At 37.2% G+C, this 16,329-nt stretch overlaps 1 protein-coding gene across 3 annotated transcripts in view; it reads right to left on the bottom strand.

The window, feature by feature from the left end:
* The window catches only part of ERCC8 (ERCC excision repair 8, CSA ubiquitin ligase complex subunit), a 50,998-nt gene that overhangs the window by 17,843 nt on the left and 16,826 nt on the right, over window positions 1-16,329 (bottom strand). For 2 of the 3 annotated variants that reach the window (XM_005889059.2, XM_070357830.1), the window contains 6 exons: window positions 13,973-14,096; window positions 10,834-10,915; window positions 8,914-8,982; window positions 7,661-7,727; window positions 4,352-4,452; window positions 2,601-2,725 (listed from right to left, as the gene is read on the bottom strand). In XM_005889059.2, the coding sequence (XP_005889121.1) occupies window positions 2,601-2,725; window positions 4,352-4,452; window positions 7,661-7,727; window positions 8,914-8,982; window positions 10,834-10,915; window positions 13,973-14,096 (568 nt within the window). Of the gene's footprint in view, window positions 1-2,600; window positions 2,726-4,351; window positions 4,453-7,660; window positions 7,728-8,913; window positions 8,983-10,833; window positions 10,916-12,758; window positions 12,833-13,972; window positions 14,097-16,329 lie in introns of those variants that run through there. The other variant, XM_070357831.1, reaches the window with a different exon arrangement.

The following is a 16,329-nucleotide window of genomic DNA, read 5'->3' on the forward strand; positions in this document are numbered from 1 at the left end:
ACTGTTTGCTGCTGCTAAGTCGCTTCAGTCACGTCCGACTCTGTGTGACCCCACAGACGGCAGCCCACCAGGCTCCCCTGTCCCTGGGATTCTCCAGGCAAGAACACTGGAGTAGGTTGCCATTTCCTTCTCTAATGCATGAAGGTGAAAAGTGAAAGTGAAGTCGCTCAGTTGTGTCCGACTCTTAGCGACCCCATGGACACCAGGCTCCTCCATCCTGGGATTTTCCAGGCAAGAGTACTGGAGTAGGGTGCCATTGCCTTCTCCGACAATGACTGTTTAGGTACATAATAATCCAAAATCACTGCAGATGGTTGGTGATTGCAGCCATGAAATTTTGATGCTTACTCCTTGGAAGGAAAGTTATGATCAACCTAGACAGCATATTAAAAAGCAGAGACATTACTTTGCCAACAAAGGTCTGTTTAGTCAAGGCTATGGTTTTTCCAGTGGTCATGTATGGATGTGAGAGTTGGACTATAAAGAAAGCTGAGTGCTGGAGAACTGATGCTTTTGAACTGTGGTGTTGGAGAAGACTCTTGAGAGTCCCTTGGACTGCAAGGAGATTCAACCAGTCCATCCTAAAGGAAATCAGTCCTGGGTGTTCAGTGGAAGGACTGATGCTGAAGCTGAAACTCCAATACTTTGGCCACCTGATGCAAAGAGTTGACTCATTGGGAAAGACCCTGATGCTGGGAGGGATTGGGGGCAGGAGGAGAAGGGGATGACAGAGGATGAGATGACTGGATGGCATCACTGACTTGATGGACATGAGTTTGGATAAACTCCAGGAGTTGGTGATGGACAGGGAAGCCTGGCATGCTGCGATTCATGGGGTTGCAAAGAGTCGGACATGACTGAGCGACTATGGGTATGGGTATAATCAGCATTATGCTGACAGTGGAATCTAGAGTCACAAGGGTATGGGTATAATCAGCATTACGCTAACAGTGGAATATCTAGAGTTACACTGTTGTTTTCTAGCTATTCAAACTCAGGCAAGTTACCTAATTTAATGTATTATTTTACTCATGTGTAAAATAGATACTATAATAAGAAGAACCTTTAGAGTGTTGATGTGGTCATTAAATAAGACCATATGTAGCCTGGCCTATACAGTAAAAGATAATTTTTATTAGCATAGTAACTAGGATATAAGTGCTTGATAAATATTAGCTGTTAGTATTATCACCAAATTAAAAACTTTTGGAAGCCTATTCTGAAAGTTACTAAAACAAGAGGTACATCTGGTAAGGACCATAACATAAAATTTTTAAAAAGTACTAAAAATTAATCACCACATAGGAATTCAGCATTTTCATGGAAAGGCTGTGGAGAAAAGGGGAGCCACACTGTTGGTGAGAATGTACACTGGTGCAGCCACAGTGGAAAACAGTATGGCTGTTCCTTAACAAACTGAAAACAGAGTTATCATATGATCCAGTAACCCCACTCCTAGACATATATCTGGAAAAGAAGAAAATGCTAATTCAGAAAGATACACAGACCCCAATATTCACAGCTTAACTATTTATAGTAAGACACAGAAGCAAACTAAATGTCCACTGACAGATGAATGGATAAAGAACATGTGAGATATATACACACCCACACACACACTAGAATATTACTCAGCCATTAAAAAAAAATGCCATTTGCAGCAACAAGGATGAACCTAGAGATTATCATACTAAGTGAAGTGAGTCAAAGATAAATATTATATGCTATCATTTACATGTGGGTTCTAAAAAATTATACAGATAAACTTATTTACAAAACAGAAACAGACCCACAGACACAGAAAACAAAGTCATGGTTACCAAAGAGAGGGTGAGGTGGGGTGGGGTGGGGCAGAAATATTACAGGTATGGGATTAATAGATATTACTGTTGTTAATAGATTAATAGATACACACCACCATATATAGAATATATAAACAACAAGGATTTACTATATAGCACAGGGTACTATATACAATATCTTATAATAACCTATAAAGGAAAAGAATTGAAAAAATAGATATATACAGATATATACATATGTTTAAGTGAATCACTTTGCTGTACACCTGAAACTAACACAAAATTGAAATAAACTACACTTCAATTAAAAAAAAAGAATACAGTACTTTTAGAACACATCTACTTCAGTATTAAAAGTGGTATACATTTTGCTATTGTAACATTCATTTTGGATTTTGCTTACAAGTCAGATACAGTACAAAATTTGACTATTTAACTATATAGCTTTAATTTATATCAGTTGCTCTCAATCTTTTATTCTTCTTCAACATACTTGAGACATGGCACATTCCCATTATGCACAGTGGCTCAGTAGAGCAGTGATTCTCCACTGCTAATCACTCTAATCACTGCTTAGTGATTCTCCACTAAGTGAGGAGAGTGGAGTGGGGGTAAGGTGGAGTGGATTATGTGGAGTTGAGAATTATGCGGAATTTCACTAATGGAAAATATAAAATGAAAGCTATGATTCAGAGGCAAGAAACAAAGTTAAATCTACAGAAAAACACCAAGTGTATGTCACAGATCCATTTCTTTAATGTATATCCAAAAGGTTCAAAGTACTTAAAAAGGTCTTACCAGTGTATTTTCTCCATTGGAACTATTCCAGAGCCTCATTCGATTATCTGTGCCAACAGTGAGTAGGTGAAGACCATCACTTGTAAAACATAAGCCGTTAACCTTTCCATTATGAGCAGTGTTTGCTGCAATGAAAAACACAATTCAGATTATCTCTTCTTATAAATTCAACACAGGTAATGCTTGATGACATAGTTATTAAATATATTAAACACATTAAGGACATAATGTCCTTTAAACACAGTAAAGGACAACTATCTGAACTACTTAAAATACGTAAGTTGATTATATTTAAAATTATTTAAATATATACATATGTTTAAGTGAATCACTTTGCTGTACACTTGAAACTAACACAAAATTGAAATAAACTACATTTCAATTTAAAAAAAGAATCCTTTCGATTATTTGAATATAATAAGCTATACAATTAGAACCATAATTATAGAGGAAAACAGGAAAACCAAATGGAAAACATGTGGCCAAATAAAATTTTTCTTCAGGAAGTAAGCTATGCTATTCAGTTCAGTTCAGTCACTCAGTCGTGTCCGATTCTTTGCAACCTCATGAATTGCAGCACGCCAGGCCTCCGTGTCCATCACCAACTCCCGGAGTTCACTCAAACTCACTTCCATTGAGTCGGTGATGCCATCCAGACATCTCATTCTCTGTCGTCCCCTTTTTCTCCTGCCCCCAATCCCTCCCAGCATCAGATGAGTCAACTCTTAATTAAATACAGAAACAGTAAAAATTTTAATTAAATACCTTTTAAACTTCTTATATATTAATACTCTATTTTCAATCTAAAAATCACTTCATGGAATACTACTAAGTCGCTTCAGTCGTGTCCGACTCTGTGCGACCCCACAGAGCCCACCAGGCTCCCCCATCCCTGGGATTCTCCAGGCGAGAACACTGGAGTGGGTTGCCATTTCCTTCTCCAATGCATGAAAGTGAAAAGTGAAAGTGAAGTCGTTCAGTTGTGTCCGACTCTTAGCGACCCCATGGACTGCAGCCTACGAGGCTCCTCTCTGTCCATGGGATTTTCCAGGCAAGAGTACTGGAGTGGATTGCCATTGCCTTCTCCATCATGGACTATTAAAAATCAATAATACCAATATTTCCTTCTTAAAGATAACTGTTCCAGTCTCAATCAAAAGTGATATTACTTTCAAAATGAACAGGTTTAAGAAACCATAATCTTCAATAGTCTAATTAACTTAATTTAAAAGATTATTAAAACAAACATAGGTTTTAAATAGTTCATCTGAATTTATTTCTGGTCCAAATTTAATTCTAAATCAGAATTTTAATCTACATAGAAATTACACTCTATTGTAAAAATGCAATTGAATTACTTTGTCTCCTAGATTGCAGTGGACTCAAATTTCATACAACCACAAATTTTATTGTGACAAACTTGCCACAAAATGTTACCATTCCTTTAATTTATTATAACTTCCTAAATGGTACTGAATTTGCATTATTAGTTGGCCTCATGTGAGCAAAAAAAAAAGTTTCTACCAATACATTAAAAAATTCAGGAACAGAAGGAATGACATACTTGTATTTTGAAGAAAGACAACCATAATTAGTTGATGTAAATTTAGAAATTGATTGTGAATGCCTTTTTAAAAAAATATAAAATCTATAGTTTGTCAACATCTATTTATTATCTGGTTTCAATTCAAATTTTTCAATATAAAAATATTGTCAATGTCATATTCGTATATTAATGCAGTTTTCATTACCTGATTCAGCTGCTTGTGACTTTTTCCCATTATGCTGATCAAGAGTTATCAAACATCCTGATGCTCTCCTCACATCCCATAATTTTGCTCTACTGTCAGCACTGAGAGGAAATAAATGTTACATTGACATATAGCTAGGATAAGGACTCTACTCCTCACCCACGTTTCTTGTATTACTGGCATACACAATCTCAGTATATTAGCACAAATGCATTTGTATATTTAGGTGGCTATACTTTTGCCTTTCCAGCAAATATCCAATAGTCAACAAAAGCACAAAGAAGTGAAAAAAACAGAAGAAAAAGTAACCTTTTTTAAATCACAAGGGATTCTGTTGCTCTTTCTGTTGTTTTTAATGACATGAGCATCCTTCTCTCCAAAGACAAGACAGGCTAAGAGCTTTTTTTCTTGGTAAGCCTGCTGCTAAATCCCCATATCTTTCTACTGTTTGTTTTTCAAATGTTTACAGAATCATGTAGTGAACTAATTTCACTTTGCTTAAATTTGGTAGGAATGGTTTTTCTTTTTATATGAAAAAAAAAACTGAAAATAAGGTGAATAATAAGGACAATATATTTTTATTTGATTTCCTGTACTCAAATCAATCTTTGCCAAAACAAAGGAAATACATTTAATGTCTCCTAGAATTAGAGGGTTATTTGCATTTTACTTCAAGTGAAAATAAAAAGGTAAAACCATGATCATAAATCAATTTCAGCTTCTAAACTACTCCAAAGGAAAACATAAATCAGTTCAAGTATGCTATCATATCCTCACAAAGCCCTTAATAATATTTTAACCCATTGGGTTTATCTAGGCCATTTTAATCAAAAAGAGCATTACACTGCATTTTATAAGCCTATTTCTCATTTAAAAATCTTTTAAAATGTATATATACAGGGTTTATCTCTTTCTATAATTTTGATTCTTTTCACAGATCACAAGAAAACCTAGCCAACTGGAATGGCTGACAAAAAGTTAGTGTTTCCCATTCTCAATTTGTTTTTTTTTTCTTTTCAATAGGGGAATAGGTCTGCAATGGTATGAGTCTGAAGACGTAAGTCTCTTCTGAAACATTAGATTTGGACATATCTGACTCCTAACATTGACTACCAGGTCCATTCCGGAACTGATTCGAATTCCTAGGGTACTCTGAGAATTGAAAGCCTCTAAATTTCCCTCTTGATTTGAGGAAACCAAATTAGAAAAGAACAATGTAAATCCACTCTAGCATGGAACACAACCAACGCCTAGCTCCTCACCTTCACAACTCTTTAGCAACCTCTTGTGGCTACACTGGGGCTTCCTTGGTGGCTCAGACGGTAAATAAACTGCCTGCAGTGCAGATCAGGGTTCTATCCCTGGGTCGGGAAGATCCCCTGGAGAAGGGAATGGCATCCCACTCCAGTAATCTTCCCTGGAGAATTTAATTCCATAGTTAGATAGAGGATTCCATGGCTAGCTACAGTCCATGGGATCGCAAAGTGAGACATGACTGAGGGACTAACACTTTCACTTTCACTTTGTGGGTACATACTAGACTTTATTCTACTTCAGACATTACAAACTTCAATGTCACAATCTGCAAACTATTAACACAAGTTTCTCTGGGGACTAAACTGTGACAGAGAAGGAGGGCTGGCAGCTTTAAAAAAATACAGATACATTTCTTTATAAACCTAAAAAAGTAGCTTTTCTAATAATTCTGCTACAAAAAGTTTTATTAAAATGTCTATATCAAAATTTGATTACTACTTCCTATCCCTTCAAGTTTCAAAATTTTCTGTTTGACACTCATGTGTCTATCTCATCAGGTCATTGATCCCTCCTAAAAGCCTTCTAGTGATTTTATTTTGTTCCTTATACCCATGACTTCAACAATTTTGAGACAATTGTTAAGTCTGTGTCATTCACTGTTTTAATTTCTGTGTCATAGCACAGCTGTGAGCTACACCTTCAACAGAGCATACAATACTGACCAGCAATCCTGTGTGCCCCTAATCAGCTCCCGCTTCCATTCATTAAAACTGCTATTTCAAACCTTTACTACCTTCTCTGAAAACTGCATCCATGTATTTTCAATAGATGACATCAAGTTCTAAAATACCGGAAACTGGGTTTGCATTTCTTGAACTCTGCCAAAGTCACATATTTAGTTGTATTGACACTTACTATTTCCTCCTTCCATGTAGTCATGGTGCCCTTCATGTGCCAGATCAAGTGTCCCCCTTCTAATGGGACCCTTGATATTATCTTTGCCTGTCTATTCAAGGTCCTGATATACCAATTATTCTCTCCATTTCTTATCTTCACTAATTTCTCTCCACCAATACTCTTCCCTCAGCATTCAAATATACAAGACTCTTCCTTCCAGCAAACAAAACTCCCAAACCCCATGATCCTCAAAAGTTAAGTGCTCTTGTTCTTTCTTCCCATACTGAATCTCTCAGAGATGTACCTCTGTTAAAGCAGTTTTCAGGATGTCCTGCAGTCACTGATTTTTCTGACTATACTTCCTCACTAGACTATCACCTTCTTGGAGGGACTCTGCCTATGTTACCTCTGTGTCCCTGGTACAATGCTTGGCACGTGACTGCTGCTGCTGCTGCTGCTAAGTCGCTTCAGTCGTGTCCAACTCTGTGCGACCCCATAGACGGCAGCCCACCAGGCTCTGCCGTCCCTGGCATTCTCCAGGCAAGAACACTGGAGTGGGTTGCCATTTCCTTCTCCAATGCATGAAAGGGAAAAGTGAAAGTGAAGTCGCGCACTCGTGTCCGACTCTTCGAGACCCCATGGACTGCAGCCTACCAGGTTCCTCCATCCATGGGATTTTCCAGGCAAGAGTACTGGAGTGGGGTGCCATTGCCTTCTCCGTGCCACATGACAGGAATCATTAATTGTCAGTAAATTGAATCAATGAATGTGGATGGAAGTGATGAATCAGATTTAAAATAATTTTGGGTTAAAGAAAGTGAATTAAAATGCTACTGATTTTAAATTAACAGAGTGCTACACTTTTGTATGCAAAAATGACACAACACAGTGTTTCATAGGTAGTGTTAGGAGTTTTGCCTTGCTACATAGATTCGGTTGTTACCTGTTTTTAAAAGTGAGTATCTTCAAGTTGGATAGTCAGGATTAGGATTATGATGAACAGAAAGATTTTTTTTGGTAATATGAATTAAAATCTTTAACTCAATTATTTTTCAGGACTTACTTAATAGCTTAATATGTACCTAACATAAAACAATCTTTTCAAAATGCTTATCCTTAATTATTAATCTCAAACCCAAATAGTTTGCATTTTACCTTGCAGTTGCCAAGATATATTCATAACGTGGTGACCAGGAAACTGCCAATATTTCTTGTCTGTGACCTGCAAAACAACTGTATATAATGACTTGCATTTTGAAATATGCCTTTTGAAATATCAAAAGATATAGTCTAACTAACTTTGCCTGATTATGTAGAAAACACAGACTAAATTTTAAAAGTAAACTGATATAATCATTTTTTCACATTTATAATAATCTATATTTAAATACTAATGTGAAGTCTATGGGACATTCCTTACATATGATATTTTATTATAAAAGGCTTGGGTTTGGTTTGGAAAGAACAGCCAGAGCAAGTGAGTCTGTCTTTTTAAATATAGCTGCTAGCCTAGTAGGTCAGTCCATCAATAAATGACAGAGCTCAAGCTTAGTTATGTATCTCTACAACAAAATCCCTGCAACAGGCCATACAAGACCAACATTTTAAAGACTAAAAATGTTTCCCAACTTTTTTCAGAAAGTTGTAGCAGAAAAAATTATTTTAATTCATGATTATAAAAAGCATTTATATAAAAATTTTTGTCTACAGCACAAGTGATAAGTACATAGGACAAGTGAATTCAGCATTTTAAGTCATTTCTACCTAACTATTCAAATTATATATTTTCATCAACTTAGTGTATTTCATAGAGATTCATAATATAAAAAAGATGTTATCCATCTCATCAAGTTTTCCTAATATACTTACTATGCGTTTCTCAGAGATGAATACAGACAGAATTTCTGAATTACATCCTATTTTTTTCACTGTTTAGAATTAGACAATCTAATACTGATAAAAAAAGTAGCAAAAATAATTTAAGCTGGTAAACCTTTACCAAATTTTATTTCAATATTTTTTCTAAAATATTTTTATTGAGAAAAGAAGTACCTAAATATTAAGAACATCTACTCAGCCAGAACAATATTAAATAATGTTCACAGAGACAGCTGTACCGATGTAAGTTTCATAAGTAGTTCATTTTTTTCAATGTAGAAATAACACAAAGTTTTGGGTTTGACTTTCTGTATCCTTTAACCTTCCCCTGCAGCCATTGTTCATATAAATGTCTCCTTAATAGTTTAGTTTTATAAGAATAATGCACAGAAGGATCTTTATTTCCCTGTTGACTTCTAACAACTAGCACAAAATACATCAGTCATGTCATTTACAAAGACTGCATTGTTAGTAATGTTTCATTTTATTGAATGGTTTACTCAAAGTAGTTGTTGTTTCAAATAAAATACCCTGTAGAATGTGGGAACAGGATCCAGACTTCAAGTCACAAAGTTGTACTTTGGGTCCTCTAGTACCAACTGTAAAAACAAAAACAGAAATGGTTTAAGATAATTTAATTACAAATGATCACCAAAAGGAAATAAGAAACTACCACTATGAATCACGACATTTTCACTTGTAGAAATATAAAAATGTATGTTAATAATATACTTTAGTTTTTTATGTTTATAACTAGACAATTATTTTAGTTGTAGTCCTATGTCAGTACTAAGATTACTGTATTATTCTCTATTACTCTATTATTATTTTTCAATATTTAACATTGAAATAATTATAGATTCACAGGAAGCTGCAAAGATAGTGCAAAGAGGCCCTATGTACCCTTCACCCAGGGTGTCCTAATGGTTATATGTTAGGTAACTATAGCACAGTATCAAAACCAGGAAATGTGTACTGGTACAATGTGTGTATAATTCTACGTTATTTTATCACTTAAATCATTTTATTTTAAGAGCTTAGCTGTTCCATGTTAATAATATACTTCTAAATCACTAGTAACAGATTCACAGAAACTCTGGACACAGACTGAGTGAGCCTCAAAGACAAGTTAGTGCCCAAACTCTACAGATGAAGCAGCTGACTGATGTCCAGAGGTGAGGAGATTTATGCAGTGCCACAGAAGTAATATCACAGGGACCTGATGCCTGATACCAGAAAAATATTTTTTCATCTTCATACATGAAAATTTTTGTTTTATGTGCTTTCATAGAAATAGATGTTTAATTTGAATCACACATTCTCAGAGAGAAGGAAATCATTTCTTTGTTTTACTGTGTTGAATGGAAGGCTGCCAAATTTTGTTTACATAGGTGGCTCAGAGGTTAAAGTGACTGCCTGGAATGCGGGAGACCCGGGTTCAATCCCTGGGTCAGGAAGATCCCCTGGAAAAGGAAATGGCAACCCACTCCAGTACTCTTGCCTGGAGAATCCCATGGAGGGAGCCTGGTAGGCTACAGTCCATGGGGTCGCAAAGAGCTGGACATGACTGAACGAACGACTTCACTTAGCACTCACTTAGAAACTTTGAACTTTGGTGGTTTAAAAAGTTCTTTAAAGTGAAAATCGCTCAGTCGTGTCCAACTCTTTGCAACCCCACAGACTATACAGTCCATGGAATTCTCCAGGAAAGAATACTGGAGTGGGTAGCCTTTCCCTTCTCCAGGGAATCTTCCAAACCCAGGTCTCCCGCATTGCAGGTGGGTTCTTTATCAGCTGAGCTACCAGGGGAAAAAAAAGTAATTCTTAAGGGAACAGAAATGTGCTTGCTTTCTTTCTTAAAAACACCCCACAAATGATACTGGTTTTCTTAATTTTATTTGTACTTAATGTATTTACTTTTCGGCTGTGCTGGGTCTTTGATGCTGTGTGGCCTTTTCCTCTACTCTCTAGATGCAGTGTGCAAGCTTTTCTTGCAGTGGCTTCTCTTGTTGCAGAGCACTGGGTCTAGTGCACAGGCTTCAGTGTGGGAGCTCAGCAGCTTCAGTTCCCGGGCTCTAGAGCACAGGCTCAACAGTTGTGGCACGTGTGCTTAGTTGCTCTGTGGCATGTGGGATCCTCCTGGACTAGGGATTGAACCCATGCCTCCTGTGCTGGCAGGCAGATTCTATACCACTGAGCCACCAGGAAGTCCCAGAAATGTGCTTTCTTAGTTTTCAAATCCTAGCCACTCTGAAATCTAGCATGGTGCCTGACTTGTACACTATCAGTTAAACGGAATGAATATAAATAGTAAATATATATTTAAGTTTTTTTTTTTTAAAGAATTGTGATCTTCATCTGGGTTAAAATGTTTATATCAAAACTAACTAGATATTAAAAGGGAAAAAGTTTTCAGTATGTTAAAAAAACAAAAGAACACAAATACAAACCTGCTACCAAACAGTGCTTGGTGGCAACCGGAGACATATGATGACTATAAACTGTTTCTTCAAAATTAAATACATCAGCAATCTGATAATCAAAAGACATTTAAAATAAGTGTTATCACAAAGGCATCAAATTTTCTATTTACCTATTGTCACACTGTTAGTAATTTTTAAATTGTTAGCAATTTCTTTTTCTCTAATAAATTCCAGAGATTAAGACAAGATAACCTCCTGGTTCACCATCTTCCTTTCTGCTCCATTCTGGAGAACTTCAGCACCTACAGAAACAATCTAGTCAGTATTCTGCCCCTCAGTTCCATATAATCGCACCTACCACACCCGGGACACTCTCACCACCAAAAACTGCTCCTCCTTTGAAATCACATATTTCAGTTACATATGACCAGAATTTTATTTCAGCTCCCCCAACCACCTCTAAGACACCTAAGCAAAGCCCAGAGGCCCTATCAGTTCCTCCTGTCTTCACTTTTCCTCCTTCAGCTTGGATTCCAAGGTTGAATGCTTCAGCTCCAGGATCTTCAACTCCTTTGGCCATCATCATCTCACCTGTCAAGGCCTCAACCCTGGATGACTCCAAATGTCTGCCTTCTGTGCACCTTATTCAGGTTTAACTGCACCAGAGGTCAACAAACTTTTTTAGTAAAGAGTCAGATTGTAAATATTTTAGGCTTTGAAGACCAACTACTCATTTCTGTCACTGCAGTGTCAAAAGTGGCCATAGACAACAAATGAGCATGTCTGTGTTACAATAACACTTTGTTTACAAAAAAGAGTCCATGAGAAGCCTTGGCCGAGAGCCTAGACTTGGCCTATTGGCTGCAGTTAGCTGACCTCTGCCTCATGAAGGTGAAGAAAACCTTATAATAGGGCAGACTGCATGCATGCTCAGTCACTGCAGTTGTGTCTGACTCTTGGTGATCCCGTGGACTATAGTCCGCTAGGCTCCTCTGTCCATGGGATTTTCTAGGCAAGAACACTGGAGTGGGTTGCCACCTTCTTCTCCGGGGGATCTTCCTAACCCCCAGAGAGAAAGAAACCACGTCTCTTCATGAATCATCAGGAAAATGCAAATCAAAACCACAATGAGATATCACCTCACATCTGTTATAATACCTATTATCAAAAAGAGATAACAAGTGTTGACAAGGATATGTAGAAAAGGAAACCTCTGATTATTAGAGGGAATGTAAATTAGTGTAGCCATTATAGAAAACAATATGAAGGTTCCTCAAAATTAGAACCATATGATCCAGTAATCCCACTTGTGGGTATATATCCAAAGGAAATGAAATCACTGTCTCAAAAGAGATAGCTGCATCCTCATGTTTTTAACAGCACTGTTTATAATAGCCAAATCATGGAAACAACCTAAGTGCCCATCAACACAGGAAGGGATAAAGAAGACCTGATATGTACATACACACACCCACCCACACATATATGATGGAATATTATTCAGCCATGGGAAAGAATGAACGTCTGCCATTTGTGACAATATAGACAGACATTAAGGGCATTAAATACTAAGTGAAGTAAGTCAAACAGAGAGGAATAAATACTGTATATCACTCACAAGCAGAATTTTAAAATGCCAAACTGATAGAAACAGTGAACAAAATGGTGATTATTGGAGCTGGTGAATGGTGGGAGAAATAGAAAGATGTCAGCCAAAGAGTATAAACTTCCAGTTTTAACATGAACAAGGGAAGGGAGAAGTTTCATAGGGAAGGAAACTTGAGGTAGGGAATACAACATATAAGATGTGTTCAGAAGGCAAAAGGAGATCAATTTAGTGGCAGTACATTATCTATGTTGAAAAGAGGTAGAAGCTAAGATTGGGAAAGTAGGAAGTGAGGCTACAGAGAACTTAGAATGCCAGGCTGAATTTAGACAATGGAATCACTCACCAAAGGTGGTTTGGGTTCAGACAGGATGAAACTGCTTTATTCTAATTAATTCTGGGGTAGAACTTACTGTGGAACTGTGAGAAGAAAAATAATAAAAAGAAATCATTTAGGAGTTTATAGTAGTAGTCCAGATGGACAGTGATGGTGAGGGAAATAGAAAAGAGAAATGTGAGAGTCTGAAGGAAGACCAGCTAAGATTTGAGGACTAAATGGATATGAGGAGCCATCACGTTCACTTCAATTTAGAATATGTTTAGTTTGAGATGATGACACTACATTTAAGTAAGAGAGGTTCTGTATACAAGTAGAGACATGTGGAACTAGAACTCAGGAAAAAAATTAGCTGTGAAAGAAAAATAAAATTTGATCAAAAAGCATAAAAGCTATTATCTACTCTATCTTCCCAGGTGGCGCTATTGGTAAAGAACCTGCTTGCCAATGCAGAAGACATGAGATAAGATCCTCTGGAGGAGGACATGGCAACCTGCTCCAGGATTCCTGCCTGGAGAATCCCATGGACAGAGGAGCCTGGAGGGCTATAGTCCATAGGATCGCACAGAGTCAACATGACTGAAGCAACTTAGCATGCAAGCATGCACTGTCTACCTTACTCAGCTATAATATTAATAACTTTCTTTTTCCTTATTTTTTTAGGTCAATAGGAGATAAATCCAATATTCCTCCCTACACCATTATGCCATAGAAGTTTTTGAGTAATAAAGTATATAACAGCTAATGGTGTTTGAGTTCTTACTATATGCTAGGTGCCATTTCCAGGTACTTTACACATATCAACCTATTTAATCCTCATAGCCATTCTATAGGGTACGATCATTACTCCCTTTACAGATGAACACAGAGAAGTTCAGATACTTGACCAATCAATATCACATAGCTAGTTAGCAGCAAGGGCTTCCCAGGTGGCTCAGTAATAAACAATTTGGCTGCCAAGCAGGAGATTCAGCTTCAATCCCTGGTTGGGAGCCTGGTGGGCTACAGTCCATGGGGTTGCAAAGAGTTGGACATGACTCAGCAACTAACCAGCAGCAGTCAGCAGCAGAGGCGAGATAGGAACTCGAGCAGTATTGCTCTCCTCAATCACTATATTGCTTTCATATCTAACATATATGACATCTTAGCAAATAATCACACTGTTTAGGACTAAATTCTCCTTCATTGCACAGAACAACTCAGAAAAGCTTTAACATACTTACTTGTAATGTATTTGTATCCCATACTTTCAGAGTCTTATCAAATGAACTTGATGTGAACATGCCAGTGTCATGAGGATACCACTGTACGGTCTCCACACTGTATTTGTGAACATCAGGGTGGCTTCTACAAAACAGCAATCAAAATTTAGAGATAACTGATTTACTTGAGTTTCAAAATGGATACCATATTAACAAGCTGTAGTTTTAGGAAGAACGATACAAACCTAGATGACTCGCCACGTCCTGTCTAGAGAAAGAATATGTAGGCATCTCTAGTTTTAGGTGCCCACAGTGTGATGTGGAGGCCCGCTTCCTACTAAGGCTCATAAAATGAGACTTCCTATTTCTGTATGAGAGCTTGGACGGATCAGCCAACTACGCTGGACTGATTCATGGAAGAAACTGATTTCTCCTTACTGGAAGAGATACCTACTTTGGTTTTGGATTTGCTTCTCTGATCATTTTATAAGCACTATCATTTAGAATTGTTGCCTCCCATACCTCTATAGTGTCCCACACAGTATGGCTTCTGATTAAGAACCTCACTTCTACAGCAAAAGAATGTGACAGGTAGACGCCCATGGGGTTCACTACTCTTAGGTAGCCCATAGCCGACAGACGCATGATCTGTTGGAAGACTCAGTTATGACATCAGTTGCAGTACACCACCTGTGATGATGTATGCTATCCTGAAGGACGCCGTATATGCTCTGAACTAGTCATCAACACAGTATGTGTCCTCTATTGAAACTTAATTCAAAGACACTGGATGTTTAGAAATACTTATGATAGTGGAGGGACATTTGAATACCAACTGGATACTTAATATCATTAATTATTGTATACGTGAGACAGTGGTAGTGGTGTTATGCTTATAAAACATTTTTTATTTTTTAGAGATAAAATTATGAATGAAATTATATCTTTCTGAGATTTGCTTCAAAATAATCTTCAGAGTAGGTGGGTGGGTGGGGTAAAGATGAAATAAGATTGGTTATGACTGATAGCTGCTGAAGATGGGTGATGGGTACGTAGTTCATTAGACTACTCTCTATTTTCATATATATTAAATATCCATAATAATATAAAAGTAAACAGAAGACTATTGCAACCCAAAACAGACAGGCCCATCATGAGTTCTGATTCTTTAAGCTGAAAGTTTAGATTACAATACAGGATAAAGGGCCTCAAATACATGTGTTGCTACTTGAAGAAATAAGAATATGAAGAAGAAAAGCTTTATGTGCCATTTCTGGCCTTGAGACAACTGCAAAAGACAACTGCAGTACCTATCCATATTTTCTTACTTTCTATGTCATGTAAATATTTTAACTAATTTCCCCTTTCTTTCCTCTCTCTTACCTCGATTATTTTATACAGATTATGTACAAACTGAGCCTACAAATTGCATAATCCTAATATAAGAACACATGAAACTAGAGGAAAAATAGAGATTATCTTGAACTGGATGTGGTAACTAAATACACTTGGAATCAGCTTTTTGGGGAAGGGAATAATTACATTTTTGTAATTATTTTTTGTAAAAATCTACATCAAGTAATAGATATTTGCATTAGGTTAGGATGAAACTTACTTTTTTAAAAGAAGGGTAGTACGGGAAGAAAGGTATATACTGATATTGGACAGACAAATGGGTAGATTGTAGTGGATGTGTGCTCTTTTCTTGACTGAACATTCAAACTCTACCTTTTGGGGGAAAATTCCCTTTATTGAAAGGCAGGGCCTTGCCTCTTGTTACAGAGAGCAAGAGACTCCAAGTATGGTTCAGCAGTAAAGAATCTACCTGCAATGCAGGAGATGTGGGTTCGATCCCTGGGTAGGGAAGATTCCCTGAAGAAGGAAATGGCAACTCACTCTAGTATTCTTGTCTGGAGAATCCCATGAACAGAGAAGTCTGGTGGGCTAGTCCATGGGGTCGCAAAAGAGTCAAGACATGACTGAGCGACTAAAACAACAACAAATAACAGAAAACAAAGAGACTCCATATATTCTCTTTCTCTTGCTCTGGGCAGTGAGGGCACGAGCGTGTCCTGGGCTTAATCAATCCTGCCTGGGACTCCAAAACTCCAGCTAGTAATGCAAACCAGGGATATATTAGCAATTATTCATAGTTGTGGAGTCAAGAGTCTGTGTCGGTGATATGCAGCAGATCCCAAACTCAGTTGTTTGTGTGGTATGACCTTGACTGTGTTCTCTTATTCTGGTTTCTCTTATTTTCTGCTTTCTACATTTGTTTCTTCTACCTTCCTGCCATTATGTGAGATATGAAATATCTTTCCAGTAAATTTCTGCTGAAGATAAAGAGAACTGGTCTCTATTTGTTCCTAAGAATCTAC

This window comes from Bos mutus, chromosome 20, assembly GCF_027580195.1.
Source record: "Bos mutus isolate GX-2022 chromosome 20, NWIPB_WYAK_1.1, whole genome shotgun sequence".
Lineage (NCBI taxonomy): Eukaryota > Metazoa > Chordata > Mammalia > Artiodactyla > Bovidae > Bos > Bos mutus.